This window comes from Barbatula barbatula (assembly GCF_947034865.1).
Source record: "Barbatula barbatula genome assembly, chromosome: 9".
Taxonomy (NCBI): Eukaryota; Metazoa; Chordata; class Actinopteri; order Cypriniformes; family Nemacheilidae; genus Barbatula; species Barbatula barbatula.
In genome coordinates, this window is record NC_136772.1 from 14,089,607 (window position 1) to 14,108,221 (window position 18,615).

General features: G+C 38.3%; 1 protein-coding gene across 6 annotated transcripts; it reads left to right on the forward strand.

Annotated features, from left to right (window-relative positions):
* Window positions 1-1,302: 1,302 nt before the first annotated feature.
* Window positions 1,303-18,586, forward strand: aff3 (AF4/FMR2 family, member 3). Of its 6 annotated transcripts, none has more exons than XM_079464102.1 (18): window positions 1,303-1,474; window positions 6,050-6,127; window positions 6,214-6,247; window positions 6,726-6,783; window positions 7,280-7,331; window positions 9,807-9,844; window positions 10,202-10,385; window positions 11,799-13,787; window positions 14,347-14,462; window positions 14,797-14,950; window positions 15,022-15,155; window positions 15,253-15,316; window positions 15,501-15,637; window positions 16,865-16,936; window positions 17,084-17,177; window positions 17,277-17,326; window positions 17,514-17,707; window positions 17,850-18,586. In XM_079464102.1, the coding sequence occupies exons 1-18, from the start codon at window positions 1,406-1,408 to the stop codon at window positions 17,969-17,971; spliced, it is 3,639 nt and encodes a 1,212-aa protein (XP_079320228.1). In that variant the 5' UTR covers window positions 1,303-1,405; the 3' UTR covers window positions 17,972-18,586. The 6 variants fall into 6 exon arrangements, with proteins under 6 accessions (XP_079320228.1, XP_079320227.1, XP_079320229.1 ...); XM_079464101.1 differs by having other exon boundaries at window positions 17,084-17,186; window positions 17,850-18,585; XM_079464103.1 differs by having other exon boundaries at window positions 17,084-17,186; window positions 17,899-18,579.
* The last annotated feature ends 29 nt before the right edge of the window (window positions 18,587-18,615 follow it).

The following is an 18,615-nucleotide window of genomic DNA, read 5'->3' on the forward strand; positions in this document are numbered from 1 at the left end:
GTAATGACTAAGACCAAGAGGTCATAAGCAGCACATGCTGGGTTTGAGTAATGAAACCACTGTGAGACAGAAAAAAGTAGCACATCTGGGACAGTGTCATCACCATATGCAGACCTTCTTCATTTTGTTTCTTAAACCACACAGCGCAGAAGAACCACACACTGTACTGGATATTGTAACATACTGTACTGTCCTAAATTAAGTTTGCTCTGGTATGCGTACTGCTCATACTTGAGGTTAAATGGATAGTTCACCCAGAAATGAATTACTCAACCTCAAGTTGTTCCAAACCTGTCTAAATGTCTTTGTTCTGTTGAACACAAAGAACATTACCTTTAAACTGGTAGTCAATGGTGCCCCAGAAATCTAATTTGCTATCTTTCTTTGTGTTCAACCAAACAAAAACATTTATACAGGTTTGGTACCTCTTGAGGTTGAGTAATTCATCTGAGAATTCTCATTTTTGGGTGAACTATCGCTTTAAATATGCGATGAATCAACTAATCCTATATACTTCCTAAGCATAATTAATCATATCTTGCAGTAGATCACACGATGCTTAATGCATTAGTGTTTATTAATTCATATTTGTGAACATTGTGGAGGAATCCGGGACTGGGGAGATGTCCAATTACAGGATGTGGGGGTGTGCACTGCATGCTGAATAACACCAGGTCAGCTGTCTCTCTTTATCTCTGTCTGTCTCTCTCGCTCTCTCTCTTAACAAATTCAAAATATATTCTTTTTGTTGAACTGTTTGCATTAAAAATATAAAATGATGTTACTTTGTTAAAATTATATTTGTTATAAATTTGTTCAATTAAAACAAAATATGTTGATATATATATATATGTATATATGTATATATGTATATATGTATATATGTATATATGTATATATGTATATAGATAGATAGATAGATAGATAGATAGATAGATAGATAGATAGATAGATAGATAGATAGATAGATAGATAGATAGATAGATAGATAGATAGATAGATAGATAGATAGATAGATAGATAGATAGATAGATAGATAGATAGATAGATAGATAGATAGATAGATAGATAGATAGATAGATAGATAGATAGATAGATAGATAGATAGATAGATAGATAGATTTCCCAAAGGAATACATCCTTCAGCTTCTGTATTGACTGTATATCTCTCCTCCTTCCTTGCTTACGCACAAGCGTCTCTACGAGCATCTACATCCACCGCCGTCAGAGCTCTCTGACGCGATAAGGTGACATGATCGCCGACCCGTCGGTACACTCAGCCTCCGCCCATCGCGTGCTTCCACAGAAACCCCGACCGTGGCTCTGATGCGTGACCTGTTAACGCGCAGCACAGTGCTGCGCTTTTGTACCTGCCAAAATGGACAACTGAACAATCGACCTCAACATGCCTACCGTTTATGGAAGTAAGGGGAAACTTTCAAGGATTTGTTTCATGCTTCAGCACGCGTCCCAGGTTAGTGACATTTGAAATGTCAACATTTTAGTACGTTTGTTTTTAGCCAGAGAAAAAAGACTGGCTGATGAAGACGGATTGTTTAGAATTATTACAATTAGTGGTTGTAAAATATTATACATTATCTTGGATTATACCAGCGTTCTATAGGCTACACTGAAAGTTTCTCTGAGGTGTATGCTTTTTGGTTTTGTCAGTTGAACTGCTTTCCGGTGAGATTACCTTCGAGCGCAAGTTTGGTGTTTTCGGCTTTGCAGTGCGGCAGTGATTATGTGGTTCAAATATTCAAATTCAAAATTTCAAAACTTGACTTCCTCTTCAGTCACACTGGAGAGTTTCTTGACTCTGCGAAGGCGATTATCACTTGCCTCTGTTGTTGTTACATCATTTTTGTCGCTGCGCCTTAGTATCTCAGTTTGGACTAATCCACAGAGACGCAATACGGCATCAAGGGGATTTTGTGCGCTTTCTGGATAAAGCTCACTTGTAATAATATTTATGGATGCGTACGCCTGAGTAGTAATTCAAAACAAGCTGGGAAAAGTCAAGTTGAAGATCAATGCGCATCATGACCACTCAAAGGTAGCCTACAGGCTGGAACGCAGAGAAGACCAGTTCTAAGTAAGTAAGGTTAAATGCGGTCATTGAAGTTTGGGAAATTCTCTCTCACACGCTCACTCATATTTCACTCATGCAAACATTGGCTTTCCAGATGACTCATTGTGTCAGTCATTCTGAAGAGATGCAAACAGGTGCTGTGGAGGTTGTTTAGACGTGCACATGCTCAGAGTTGCAATGTAATAATAACAATAGGAAGGCTTTATAAAAATGAAAATCTTCACACCTGTGTGTGATTCAGACCCTGCACTGAGAGCATTTGAGGACTCATATCTGTAGTTTAGTGTTTGTGTGCAGACAACCACAATTGCACTTAAATCACCTGCAGACGTGCAGAGGACAGCTGTGCAGTGTTTATTTAACTACAGTGTATACTTTGATCACACATGGGGTGCTCCATTTATAACAAATTATTAATTGGTAAATATATATTTTTAAATTGCTCATGCATAACTTTTTACAATGCTTGTTTGTGTGTGTGTTTCCTTTATGAAAAAATATATACACATAATGTTTACATTTAATACTTCCATCCCTCCATCCATTTTCTACCGCTTATCCGTACATTTAATACTTAATTTGTAAATTAAAAATGTGGGCAAAATAAGAGGATGAGGATATTCTTTGAGAAGAATGTAGCTGAATAAAATGTATTGTACTAATAAAGAAGATCTATATGAATATATTAAATCAAATTGTCTTATTATTAACATTGCTTATGTATTAATTGACATGGAAAGAGGATTGTACTATAGAGGATCTATAACATTTCTCAATGAATAGTGAATAATCGTTTTGGAGGGAAAACGCTCTCTCACAGATTAAAATGTGGTGATTTTTACCAGTTCACCACACTTCAGTTCTATATTAATAACATATCTGTTATGCATTGTTATCTTTAAATCTATATTTAAAATGTTTATAAAATATGAATGTTTAAGGGAGGGGGTTATTTTAGGTAGTGTGACTGGTCACCATTTATTTACCCACATTGTAGAGGGCCCTATGATGTGGTGGGGTTGTTCATTAAGGTCTTATAGTCATATAGTCTACTATTTGTAGTAGAGGTGTTCAATCAATAAAATGTTATTCTGGACCTGATGATTTTTGCTATAGCCCTGGGTGTGACTAATCTTCCATGCAGTCTCCCAATTAATACAGTCAATAAACAGCATGCATAATAGTTTTTAAAGTATTACCAGAATAGTTTTTATTTGCTACGGACGTGCAGTTTGTATGCTGTTTGATGTGTCAGGTTATCATTTTTCATATCCTGCTGCATGTTACTATGAGTCTGAACTTTCTAAAACATCACATCCACAGATGTGGTCTTGAATAAGTAGAGCAGGTGTCTTTACTAGCATGAGTCATTTGGCCTCTTCACTCCTCTCTGCAACAACACTGTCATTCTTTTCAGTAGGCCTATATTTTAATGGAAAGAGAGGCTGATTGTTCGCGTTAACACACGCTTGGCATTGAGATTGATCTAACTGTTCTTCTCTCACAAAAAATATTGTTGGCCTTGTGGCAACTTTAACCCTTAACCTGCTTGTTGTATAAACGTGTTGTGAGTATAAAGCATTTAAAGAGAGTTAAAGGGGTCATATGGCGCGAATACGTGTTTTTTGTGTCTTCGGTGTGTAATTAGTTGCCCATGCATGTACTAGACATGTACAATTGCAAAAATGTAAGTGTCATAACAACATATGCATTCTATCTAAAAGCGAATGCTCACCCAGACCTGCCTGAAACGCCTCGTGTAACCACACCCCACAAATCTACGTCAGTTCGTGGTATGATTTGACTAAGACCGCCCAAATGTATACGCAAGAAAGGCCGGCGTACCTGTCAGTACAATTGCTTTGGAACCTTTTGTTCAAAATATGGTAAGAGGCGTTACATTTCCGTCACACGCTTGCAGCGTCACACGATTCGACCAATCACTCTGACCGGTTAACTGGCAAATCATAGCACACAGAAAATACAGTGTTTTTGAATCTTAAATAGTATATACTCAAAACAAAAGTAATAATAGTTTTAGCCGTGTCATATGACCCCTTTAAATACAGAGAGAGAGGGAGAGGTAGCAGAAGCAGTGGAAGGTTCACCTGGGAAGCCTTGTTGTTGGAAGAGAAAGATGAGTCCTTGGTGACTGAAGCAACGAGAGAGATAATGAAGGAGGTGGATGAGTGGAAAGGGGAGGAGCTTTGCTCTAGAGGGAGGATTGTGTTTTTGAGAGTGATTTTTCTACTGGGTAGGAAGAATTATCGAAAGGAATAAACTGTAATATCATAAGCTGGATCTGAAATGTAAGTGTATTTACACTGACTGTTTAGTGCTGCAGAGATTGCACGCATTTATAAATGTATAAATAATAGTATAAGATTAATATCTGGCTTTCATGCACCAATACATCTTAACACAGTTTTGAGTGGACAAAGAGCAGCCTTAAAGTAACAATGTTTAAGATTTTTGCATTAATATATAAAAAAAACACAACTAGCACTGTGTCCCAAATGTCTCCATGTTTGAATCCGTAGGAATTCACCATTTTAACCTCCCTCCTCATTACATCCCATCGGTTATCCTTGGGTTCAGTTTTTATTGCCATTGAAATCCTAGGTGTGTTTGACTTCATATACCTTTTGTATAAAAGCCCCTTTAGAGAGAGAGAAAAGTAGTTTTCTTTGAACCATTGAAATTATTAGACTATATATTTTTTTTAATATAAGATGTATGAAATAATGAACTTTTTCCCTGTTCTTTCAAATACATTTTCTTAATACTTTATGAAGATTGCAAAGTTTGGTAATGTCTGAAAATAATAAATCATTTGCATTCGGTATCGCTGCAAGTGTAGTACCGTTAAGTTTTGTAATCTTTGTAAATGTAACTATGAAATCTCCAGTGTGTCTGGTTTGCTTGTAATCAGATCTGTTCAAATTATGTGTAATCCAGCAAACACTTACTGTACATCTGTTTCCCTGACGACTATCACTGTAGATAACTCATGACCTTTTCGCAGACTGCTTCCTGTTCCATCCCACATACATACAAATATTACCAGAAACTGCACACAATTACACAATATGTGTTTTTTATGAGTATTTCAATAATCACACACCTTATGAGAAATGGCGAACTTCCACAATTCCATGGATGCTGTTCTCTTTAACAAGGTCATGAACTCTCCTGCAAAGTTCATTTAATGGACTAAAGGCGTCTCCTTAGTAATACAGGATCAAAATGAAACTCGTTTTTGTTTACTTCTGCAACACCAACAGTACACTTGCAGCAACTTTACAAGGATTGCATGTATTCAATGCAGACACAGTTATAATTAAAGACTTTTTAAGTGAAAAGCATCAGCTATACTGCAAAATACTACTTTGGGTTCATTTGTGTTCATCAATTGAAAGATTGAGCTATCTGGGGATCAGAGATAAGTTGATATATTTGAATTAACTGTTCTCTATATTTCAGTGATTTTGTCTATTCATTTAAATGTTTGACAAACTGTATGACAAACGTGTATAAAATTAATGTATGTGTATAATATTCAATAGCAGTCTAATATAGTTTAAGATCTGTAGCTCAGTGGTAAGAGCAATGTGTTAACAACGCAAGGTTGTGGGTTTGTTACCTATGTAAAATGTATAGGATAATGCTATGTAAGTGCTTGCGATAAAATCGTCTGCTAAATGTAAATGTATTAGATTTTATGGTGTAGGGACACTTTTGAAGATGTTTTGAAAAACTCCAAATAGATGAAGCTTGTAATGTCTTTATACCTCACATCAACTCCATCTCAACAGTTAAATTCAAAATCCTGGTAAAGTATTACAATGCTAATGAATAAAAACATTGCGAATGGCTGTGATCAGCAAAACATCCCTGTCTGTCTTCTGAACCTCAGACTAAAAGCACTTTTTCATTTGTCCTCTCATTTCTCTTCAGGCTATGACCCAGTCCTGGCCTTACCAGCAGCCCCCAGAGGAAGGGGGTACTCAACATTTCCTGTACTCACACTCAAGGGTACACACATGAGTCATTATAGAGTGATATGCTAATTTGGTGTGTTTGTAAGAGTGACACAGGTTTATTCTTTTTATTTGTCACAGGACGGAAAGCAGTCCAATTCCCGCCACAGACATGGTAAACATGCTACGCTTAATTACAAATTGGTGTGCAAACTTGATTCCATATTGAATTTTCCTTCAAATGTAGTCAGAATGTTTAATTCCTGATGTAACTACAATGTAACTACAATTTTAACGTAGGAAATTACTTGGAATTAAAAGCTGACATTTGTAACTTCCAGATTTATCAAACTGAGTTTCAAATGACAATTTGTTTGCAATAATAATTGTTTTCAAGACGATGCTGAACTTTCCTCCTGTCTTCCAGTGGTTGGCCAAATAGCCACCCCAAACCTATTTCATTGGTTAATACAGATCAATGTTTTGATGAAACAACAGAGCAACAGGATTTACAATTTTAGGAAATCCAACGTACCAATGAAGTACTAATAGCATATTATGCTGGAATAAACTAAAATAATTTAATAAAAAAGACACACTTCAGCAGGTATACTGATGTATGTGTTTTAACATGATTATTTTTTTTCTCTCAGTGAGGGATGGTGTCTCTTTGAGGGTCCCCTCACGTCCGCACGTGGCCCCTCACAAATCGTAAGAGAACTGCACACCACCCGATCTATTCACAATTACTAAGCACCAGCTTGTGTCTGAACTGCTTCTGACCGTGAGCTTTATTGTACCATAAACTATTAACTTCATGACATTCTGTGTTAAACATCTATACATATTAGCATGTTAAATCAGTTAAGGGTTTCTGGAATTTTACTGCTTGGGACCAACTGCTGTTTAAAACTGACTTCATACAGAGGGTTCAGTCAGCAATATATCTCATCTTTAAGCACCAACAAACGCACTGACCTCATAAACTTTACTGAGTTAGTATCTAATTACAGAGCCGGTTAACACAGCCTCAGAGGGTCCCTGCAACACTCCACCATCAAAAAACAAGAACTGTTTAACATTTGGGCGCTGTGTTTATGAGGCTGTTCTCTTTGAAACTTGTAATGTGATGCAATCTCTGTCAAGATGGTGTGAAGTAGTCATATTTAAGATGCTTATGCTGACCGCATTGTCTTTTCTATCCCAGCATGCTCGCTAATGACTTGAAACTCAGCAGTGATGAGGATGACAGGGATGAGGTAGGAAATGAATGGGAGAAATCACAATGCTGATTTTATCTGTTAATTCAAATAACCTTTCTGAAAGTGTTTGCCGACAAAACACAGTAACTGGACCAACCCGAAAAGTATAGTTGTTGTAGCGTGATTTGAGTGGTACAGAGAATACATAATTTTGTATGCAAAAATACTTCAGGTTCCATCGCCCCAAAATCAATGGGGTTTTTTATGGGTTTTTGGTTAAATGCTTTGTGGTTAAAGGAAACCCAGTGTATAGAGAGATATATGGCTAATATGTTGTAATAGCCTTACACAACTAGCATTTGTCGTTAGAAACACATCAAATATTTTCTATTCTTTTAAAAAAATCTAAAGAACCTAAGAAGGCCGCCATGTTGTTTTCCGATGATGTAAACTGGTTGGACGCACAGGCAGCCAAACTGAACTCAGACAAAATCAGTTTTTCAGTAAATATAAGGTACTGTAATAATATATATAAATGCTAAAATAATATTTGGTGTATTTTCATACATTTCTATTGTTGGTCAAAAACAATACAAACATGCAAATTAATATTCAAAATCCTCTCCAATGTATTATATACACAATGTTTTTAGTCATTATAAAATGCATTTTATCCAGATTTGGACTTTTTGATGTTGATTTATCAACATCAGTAGCCTAACGTTGTTGTCTTCTCTCTCTCTCTCTGTCGTTAGCTGACGGGGGCTAATATTCACGTGTGCTCTAATACAGATTAAAAAACAAACCATCTTATTATTGTGTTTATCAGTATATTCTAATAATGTTTAAGGTATACGATGGATGAATTTGATTTTACGCTTTCGATACTGAACGCATTCTGCTTTAATGGCAGGCAGGCTGGATTGTGATAAGAGGACATAGCGCCACCTACTGTCCCTGTGTGTTTATATATCTAATCTTATGCTTGAGGTGTCAAATTTTGACGTATTACTGTGCTTTGCTATGGTGAAAGAGAACAGGTTTAGGTTGTAACCATTTGACGTCACGGATTTTGACACAAAAAATGGCGGCCTCCGAGTAAAAAATTGTTTCTACGTTTATGAATACTGTGACAGCTACACTGTTTTTAAATTCACATTTATAAAGTCATTGTCATTGTTAATATATTAAGCCACACATCTCTCTATACCCAAGGTTCCTTTTAACAAAACCTCAAAATATTTTCATGTTTTATTCTTGGACATAAAACACCAGTTACAACCCTTAAAAAAGGTGGTTGCTAACAAGTTTGTCATCTCTCATCTCTGCGATACTCTATTGTTGTCCAGTGTTATTGTTATTGTTGTACTTGTACAAAGATAGTTACCTACGTAGTACGTACGGTAGATGGCTGCAAAATAAACTGACTTTACTCTGAACTCCATTATGTGCTCTTACACATTCAAATACACAAAACACAACACAGCTTAAATGTTAGACAACATGCATTACAATGCAGAACTCGCAAAGCAAAATTCTGATATGTTCACATGTAATTCTTCCAACCTCACTCAAATTCTGTTTTCTAGGTCATTTTAATCTTAGGTTCTTTGTTTTATTAAATGAGAAGTTCACCCAAAATATAAATTCCTTCATCATTATTCACCTAATCCCAAGCCTGTATAAGAACACATTTTGAAGGATTTTGATACAACACTGGATCTCTTTGACTTCAATTTCATGGATACAAAACTAATGAGACATTTCTCAAAATATCTTATTTTGTGTTCCTCGGAGGAAAGAATATTAGGTTTTGAATGACATGAGGGTGAATAAAATAATTTGAGGTGAGCTAGCCCTCAAAGAAGAGTTTGAAAAACGTTTTTTATTTATTACTTCCAGTCCTACATCCAGTATGCGTAACTGCAGACTGAATTGTAAATTAAATTTTTCTTGTATTTCTTTACTTACTGAATTAAATTTGTTCTTGCATGTATTTGTAATCTGTGTTGCAATTAGTCTTTCATGTGTATTTAACCATCAGCTGTAACTGCCTTTACAAACAAACGTGGCACAGAAGCTCCATTATGTGTTGATTTTCATGCACAGCTGGCAGAACACTCATACTCATACAAATCTTGTTTTTGAATAAGGATTGTTTTTGGGTTGTAAAATGACAGTTAGTCTTAAAGCACCTTTAGAAACACTACAATTCTTTTCTATGCAGTGCTCAGTATTATTGTTTATGTCCATACAGTATGTGATTGTTGGACTGTTGATTTAAAATGTTAAATTTAGAACACCAGCTACTACTGCGTGCCTCTATCCCACACTCTCAACGCAGGAGTCTAGGTTTATGAGTCATAACAGGCTGAGTCATTTAAAACACCAAGCTTGTGACCTTTCTGGCTCACTGCAAGACTGTGCTGGGATCAATGTTTCCCTTTGCTATAGTCAAGATGCTAGTAATGACCATACAGTTGAAGATTCCAAGTTGAAACTGTCTTTTATTTATTCTTATCTGTCAAACAGGGAAGTGAGCAAACAACTTCTTGGGCAGATAATGACCGGTAAGTGTGTTTGCATTGTGATGTGTTTGTAACTGTATGAAGTGTCAGTATGTTCTAATGCTTGTGTGTGCGTGTGTGTGTGCGTGTGTGCGTGCGTGCGTGTGTGAAACATATCGAAGAGGTCAGATTATGTGGAATGTGACAGTTGGATGATAAACTGTTCTTCGTTTTTTTTAACTTGTTTAACCCTCTGAACACCTACACACACCACTTACAGTCCAAGCATTTTGTCAATGTTTAGTCTATGTGGTTGAATTTTTGAATTTCATTTAAACTTGATAGCTAATCTTCTGTAAATCTATCTAAACGTACATTTTAAGATAATCCCTGTTCGTCATGTGCATTATTTATTGACAGCTTGTCAAGCCAGGAGCAGCGCACACACACACATGGCGGACGGGTGAGACATTCTAGCTCAGGGTCGTCGGGATCCGACTCCTCCAGCGAGTGGGAAAGTGGTAGCCATCGATCACGCAGCCCGAGCCCAAGAACGCTCGCCCAATACGGGTCACCGACCTGGCAGCAAAATCTAAACACAGAGGTAAACGGATACATTTTCACGTTCATCTGTTATTTTGACATATCTGCTATTTCCTATTGACCTCTGTCTCTCTCTTTCTGCAACATTATGTAGCGGAAGAAGTAAAAAGGAAAGGTGGGGGTGGAGAGAAAAGAATGTGGAGGGGGGCCACAGCTCCCCCTGAGATTTAGAATCTTGGTGTCATGTCAACATGTGGCGCACCAGATGACTAAATAGATAGGAAGTGCTGTAGTACCTAATGTAATTAATGTCCACATTCATTTCAGAACAGAAAACAAAACATAGCGCAGCGCTTCAGTATTGTTTCAGTAATATTTAACATTTGTTGACATAAATAAAAATCTCTTTGTTTCAAGATGGACATCAGAAAATGTTTTTTCCACGGCATTTCAATAAAAGCGACTTCAATAGCCTAAATTAACTAAGGCATAGTCCTGGTTTAGGCTAAGCCTCGTCTAGGAAATCGGGCCATAATTTTGTTACCTGACAAAGCTTTTTATTTCTCAAAGATCTTCTCATGCTGTGTTATTGTTTCGTATGTCTTTGCGTGATCAAGTATGCGGCTATATCGAAGATTGGGCGTTTTTTGGGGCTTGTGGACAACTTTATAAAAGGATGGATTAAAAGCCCCAGAAGTGGAGAGCTGCTACACCACCATATGAATGAAGGTGTCTGTGTGACATAGCTGGCTCGATTACTGAACATGCCATCTATTTGGAACCTGTGGAGAAGGGAGGGAACAACATGTGTTTTTCATCTACGTGTAGTCATGCAGCGTCTCTGAGGAACTGCTTGGAAACGCCACACGGTTCCAGGTGGAGGGGGGGGGGTTGAAAGGAGGGGCACTGGGAAAGGGGCACAAGAGATGCAGTGTCTGTGCTGGAGAGAGAGAAAGGGGAAGGGGGAATGTTTGAGGGAAGGAGTAAAAGTTTAAATTAGCTCTGGTCAGCTACTGGAGGAGAGTAAGGAAAGTACAGTCTAGAGCTTAAGTATTAATGTGAGTAATACTTCTAATATTCTATGCTGTTTATACTGCAACTTATTTTCTAACTTTGTGATCTGTAACAGTATGGACCAGCAGGTATTAGGCTATGTTGAGAGTATGAATGTATGCGTATGTGGAATCTCTCCTTCCCTCCTTTCCACTGACACACTAGTCTGTTTACATAACTGCTCATGTTACTTATTCATATTTTATTATTTCTTATGCAGATGATTTTGCAGTAACTGTGGTTGTACTGTTGTCATCCTCATTGATTAAAGAGTGTATGGTTAAGACCCGATTTAATGGTCATCATAATCTAGGTTCCTCTGTTCCCTGATATTTTTACTTATTTTACGTATTTACAATATGTTGTGATTATTCATTTTGTTTATTTTAAATGTTACTCCTCTTTAATTCCTTTCGGGCAGAGTCCGCCGTCTACACAGTGGCAGCTGGACAGGTGGCTTGAGAAAGTCCCCAAGAAGCTGACTGACCACGACCCAGGAGGAGGACGACGCCGGAGTGCAAAATCTGACTGTGAACGAGGACCATCACCAGGAAAATACTGGAGCAGAAACTCTGAGTCAAGACAGGATTACAGTCCATGTGACAGTCCAGTCCCTAGTCCAAAGTTCCACTATAGCCCCAGAAACAGTCTTCATGCCAGCCCTGAATATAGTCCTTGCCCCAGTCCGGGAATTAGCCTTGTGCCAAGTCCAGTGCCAAGTGTGTGCCCAAGTCCAGGAGAGAGCCTCAGAGAGAGTCGAAGTCCCAGTCCTTCCCCACCACCCCCTCCCAGAAGTCCCAGTCCATGTTTCACATCCACCGCAATATCTACCCAAGATTGCTTAACATATCCTCAGGTTACTCAGCAGGAAAGTCCAAGGCGTACTGCACGAACAACAGTTGCCTCCAATCCATCGCAACGTCCTAAAGTCAGGCCATGGGTGCCTCCAGACCATAACGCTGACCAGAGAAAAGAGTCTAGACCCAAAAACTCTAGATCCAAAGACACTAGACCCGGTCCTCCACACCAACATCATTCCAAACACAACTTGGCGGAAAACTCACGCAAAAACCTTCGACACAAGCCTGAAGACAAAGGTTCTGAATCCACAATCAAGCAAAAATTTAACCCAACTTCTAACCCAAAGTGTCAATCCAAGCTGAACTCTAGACCAAGTCTAAGCCCAAAACAACAAGGTAAGCACTCGTCTACAACCGACCATAGTATTCTTAATCACAGAACCAGTGAGTCTAAAGAAGTATCAATCAGCCGGTCAACTTCAAAAACAGGGCATTCATCCCATTTTAATACTTCTAAAAGCTCAAAACCCAAAGACTCATCAAGAGACCGAGTAAACAATCAATCCAGCCACAGCTCGAACTCCAGCTCCAAGTCTAAACATTTCTCTGATACCAAACAATCCAGTTTTAAACCAAGCTCTCAACCAAGTTCCAGCCCGAGGCCCAAGGTTAAACTTGGCGATGCCCCAGTGCCCAGATCTGGGCATCTACAAAAACATTCAAATCCCAAAGAAAGAGAACGGGAGGTGGACAGCCGAGGTAAAGCCCAGGGAGTACCCCTGGTGCCGACCGGCAAGGAACCAAGACTAAGGAGACTGGCGGAGGAGCAGCTAACAAGGCGCCGCTGGGTTCAGAGTTCTGACGAAGAGGAAGAGGAGGAGGTCAGGAGAACAGAGGAAGGGGAAAGAGAGAGGAAACGGAGACGGAGGAGGGAGCATGAAACTGAATGGCAACCAGTGCAGCCCAAACAAAGACCTCATACCAACAGCCAGCCTCACCTTTCAGTGGAATCCAACAGACTAAACCCTGAAGAGCAGAGGAGGAAGAAAAGAAGGCAAAGCAACGAGGACCTTTCTTCACGTCTGCATGTAATAGAATCTAGCCCTTCCCCTCCCCTGTCTCCACCCTCCCCTACTCCTGTCATCCAGCCCAAGCCTCCATCATCTTCCTCTTCCTCGTCTTCCTCCTCTTCTTCATCGTCTTCCTCTGAGTCAGAGTCCAGTCCTCCACGAAATGTTGCCAAAGTTCCTGCAGATTCAACATCAGGCCAAAAGAGGCACAACAAACAGAACTCAGGTGCAGGTGGTCAATCCAACAAGTCAAGCTTGAGCACCCCAGAAGCAGATAAAAGGGGTCGAGGCAAGCACAAACTCTACACACTTGTTCCTTTTGGCCGTTCTGAAAATTCTCCAACCATCTCACATCGAGGCCTGAGGAACCTAGTAGTGAGGATAGACCTCTCGCTCCTGGCCAGAGTCCCAGATACAAACGAGGTTACAGAGAGACATTCATCTTCAACTTTGTCATCAGGAAAGATAAAAGAAAAGACAACGATGAGACATCTGCACTACTCAGAGCAACTGCCTGGTGATGGCAGATGTAAAAGAAAAGTGAGGAAAAATCTGTCATTGTAATCTTGCTAAGTAAGATGTGTTGCTGGATTTACAATGTCTTTACCCAAACCCTAAAATCAGAGGTTAAATGAGTCCTAAACCGAATATAAACTTTGAACGGATAGGTTACCCCCCAAAAATTAAAATGATTGTGTCATTTACTCATCCTCATGTCATTTCAAACCGGTATGACTTTCTTTCGTCTGCAGAACACAAAAGAAGATATTTTGAAGAACGTTGGTAAACAAACAACATTGGCCATTTACTTCCATTATATGGACACAAAACCACTCAAAATACCTTAGAGTTTTCTCAGAATAACTTATTTTGTGTTCTACTGAATAAAGAATCATATACAATTTTTGAACAACATGAGGGTGAATAAATGATGACGAAGAGGTACTATCCCTTTAAGCCTAAACATAACCCTGAAATATTTTTTAGAACCAACAAATATGTTTATTCAGGAATATGTGCTACTTGATAAAAGTGTGTTTGTGTATATATATTGTGTGTTTTGGTACCTATGGACAGTTCTGTGTTTTTGCTGTATTAGGCTGACAATGGAGAGGTTCAGAAGGATAATAAGAGAACTCCAGCTCAAACAGACAAGCTTTCTGTGTCAGATAATAGAGATACTGGAGAAACGTGCACTGACAACAAACAAAATGGGTATGTTTAGAAAGATTCTGTTTACTATAAGTTTTTGTTTCTTCAATCTTTCTCATGCAGATACAGTTTTTGAATGAATTGTTTCCAATATCTTTCTCGGAAAGTACCTTATTTTAAGTGTGTTTTCAGTGTGTTTTATTTATTATGTTACCAATATGCAATAGTTCTACAGTGCTATTCTACAGCACTGTATTGGGACTTTACTTTGCATTATTGAAACTGTTGGTCACATTGTCGAAAAGTAAATTCATTGCTGTTCCACCAGGGGGCGGAACCTGATGTCTACAGTATGGCTGTGCCCTTTGAATTGTTTTTTTTACTGTTGTGTATGCAGATGCCCGGAAGATTTCTTTTACGCCAAGAGGCCTTTGTCCCCATTGTCTCCTCCATCTGACCTTGTGGAGCAGTCGAAGCCCTCAGTCAAAGCACAGCATACAGAAAAGTACCACACACCTCCAGGAAAAGATGCAACAGCCCAGAAAGCACAGGTATGTAAATAATTTTTTTTTTCTTTTGCTTTCATCACTTCCATAATCTAACACAATCAATGCTGTCAAAGGTCCCAAAGATGCAGCCCAAGGTAAAGATGGAGGTTGTCAGGGTTTCAGGACAGCCACTGCCAATCTCTAGATCCCGGGAACCGCCCCCAAACCTTCCTCCTCACTACAGAGGAACCGTACCTATCAGTGATGTGTAAATTCAACTTTGTTAATGCTTCAGTTTCATTCAAACAATGCTCCGATTTAGATGTTGAACTTCTCACTTCTTCTCTTTCTTCCCCTTGTGCTAGCTCTCATCATTCCGAATACTACATGCATGAAGCCAAGCGGTTGAAACATCGAGCAGATGCAATGGTGTGACATCACTTTGAATGTAGACCTTAAAAACTGCATATTGCCCCTGGACAAGTTTGATTTATAGTTAGTTAGTTTGATATAATGCACTGCTTAACAAGTATAGCTGATGTGTATATCTCCTCTACACCTATTTCATCCACTGTTTTTTCATGTCTTTGACTCAATCTCTGTTTGTTTTAAGGTGGATAAATTAGGAAAAGCTGTGAATTATGTGGATGCTGCTTTGTCATTTATGGAGTGTGGTAAAGCCATGGAAGAGGGACCACTGGAATCCAAGTCTCCGCATGCTATGTATGCTGAAACTGTGGAGCTTATCAGGTATTTCATTTTTAGTATTTAAAACATATTCAAATGTCAACTTTAGTACTTTAACAAACACTCCTGCGTGGTTCCAAACCCCCCTTTCTGTCCCTAGCGGCAAATTAGATGTTTTGCAGAACGTTAAGGAATGACGTGGAACAATGAATGATAGTGAATGGTGACTAACACCTTAAAGGGACAGATCACCCCAAAATGAAAATTCTGTCATCATTTACCCTTAGATTGTTTCAAATTGGTGTAGATTTCTTTGTTCTGATGAACACAGAGAAAGATATTTGGATGAATGTCAGTAACCAAACACATGTCCCATTGACTGCCATAGTAGCGAAAATACATAAAAACATTTAGGGGGACCCTGAATCGTCAAGACTTGGAACCTGACGAATCTTTGCAAAGGTGCAATGGGAATCATGCCATTTTGCTTTTAAGGGCAGTAGCGTAGCCACCTTTTTTAATAAATAAAAATAAATAAAGTAAAATAACCAAAATCACAGCATTTAGCAAGCACAGGGCGGATTTTCTGAGCTTGTCATTCTCTGCACTGAAAGTAACCATGCGTGTCAGGAGTACGGAGAAAGAGTGCGCAGGAAAAAAGGTGAAAGGGACTTTATGACTGTTTAAATGGCAAGATGCTTTATTGCATTCCTCCTTTACATACGGTAAATAAAGTAACTTTATTGGTAGTTCATTGAATATGAACGTGCTGTATTCTGTATTCTTTTTATTGTTTTGACGCGAGATCTGGTCTAGTACTGTATGGCACAGCATTGTTACTTGATGTTTAAGGAAAATGTCCATTCCTTTTACTATTTGTTGCTTGTGTTTGAAAATTTATTTCAGACATTTTACCTAAACACACGTATTTTGCCCATTGTGACTTGATCCTGTCATATTTCGCTTTTTAAATTTTTTATAAAGGTATATTCTGTTTTTAAAAAATCTGTAAATTATTGTGTGATTATTTTTTGGTGCATCAATGTTGCGCTTCACTTTGCGCTGTACCCTCACAATTCTGATTCGACTATGTATATGCCCCCTTATTCGGGGACACCCCTACTAATTTTATGTGATGGACATATGGAATTGAAAATATTTGTAAATAACAATATATATGTTCTATTGGAATTTAAACCCTTGTTCTTATCCTACCGGACTGGCTATAATAATTTATTTTACCTTTACCTTCTATGTGTTTTAATTATTTATGTTTTATGTGTTGGTTAGATACGCAATGAGACTCAAGAGTCATGCAGGTCCTGGAGCCAGTCAGGAGGACAAACAGCTAGCTGTACTGTGGTAAGTGCACTGCAAAATCCTTTAGGGGTCTTATTCTGTTTAAATTACATTTTAGATTAAATTTAAAATGTACATTTAAAATGACATTTCATTTACATTTATGTCTTGAAGTCTGTTGACAAACAAAAGTTTGTTTCTGGGTTTTAGTTTCCGCTGTCTTGCTCTCCTTTATTGGCAAATGTTTCGTCTCAAGAAGGACCACGCTCTAAAATACTCTAAAGTCCTGCTGGACTTCTTTCAGGTATGTAAGGTGTGTGGAAGGCTTTAAAGCCAATGCAGCATTTTAAGTAAATGCCATTTACTACCTTTATACATTTATACTGTTTTTTACTTTTGTTAGAGTTCTCCTAAAGCTCCTCAAAAGAACCCTCCCTGGAATGATTCTGGAAAGTAAGATTTAATAATTTAATTTAATTCAATTCAATTTTATTTATATAGCGCTTTTCACAATTTGCATTGTTCCAAAGCAGCTTTACAGGGGAATAATGCCTGGCCCTCACATTTAAATACAAAGCAGCTGTGAATGAACTTTATGTTGGGCTTGAGTGTCAATACATCTCTATTTGTATTTCTACAGGGGATCTGTACCTCCTGCCTCTATTTGCTCTGTCAATATAACGGGACCTCATACAGGCAGCTCACCAAGCAACGTCATCAGCATTCCCCATCGTATCCACCAGATGGCAGCAAACCACCTCAATATTACAAACAGTGTGCTGTACAGTTATGAATACTGGGAGGTGGCTGATACCCTAGCCAAGGAAAATAAAGGTGAGTTCTAAGGGTTTCAGTGCAGTGATGTAAATGGAAATTGTTAGCTTTTTCTTCATCTTCTCAGGGCTCCCTTTGTCCTTTCTGACTGAATTGTATGGATATGTAATCAGGCCTTGTCTATTTCTCTATGTCTCATCAGAATTTTTTAACTATTTGAACACACTGACTGGACCTTTGACTCTGCACAGCAGCATGGCCCATATCGTCCAGTATACCAGGCAGGGGCTTCAGTGGATCCGGATCAGTGCTAATCTTTCATAGCACCATGTAAAGACACCCAAACTACCAGGATCAAGAATGCCTAAAGCAAAAATCATTATAGAACTATGTAATGATTGGGTATTTGAGAGTGGACATCAATCCATGCCACAGCCTTCAAAGCATTAAATGCGATAATATCCAAGGGCACCGTATCAAAAATAATCTGTTTTTCTTTAATGCATTTGGGACAATCTTGATCAATGAGATTCTAAGTACTTGTTTTTTAATGCTTAATTTGCTGCAAGTTTTTACAAGAAACCATTGCCGGCTAATTCTTCAAATGCTGCTTTTCCAAAATGTGCCACATTTTTATATGAGAAAAAATAAAAATCTGTAAGTTTGTATGTTTTTAAATGAGCCTTTGTCGTTTCATCTCAATATCAGTGCATGCACTGTGGATGTGAATAATGTTTTTTCAAATGACTGCAGTTTTTTGTGCTATAAGTCAGATTGTTGTCATGTAGATGTGATGGTGCTGTTTTTCAATAGCCAGCAAAAAGTCATGTACTAGGCCTATACAAGGCTATTTGTGGCATTGTGAAGTTATTGTAAAGTTTAAACTGTAAGAAACAAAAGCACATAACCAGGTTTTTTAAATAAAGTGTTTTAACAGTAGATTGTGGCGGTGTTTGTTATGTTGTAAA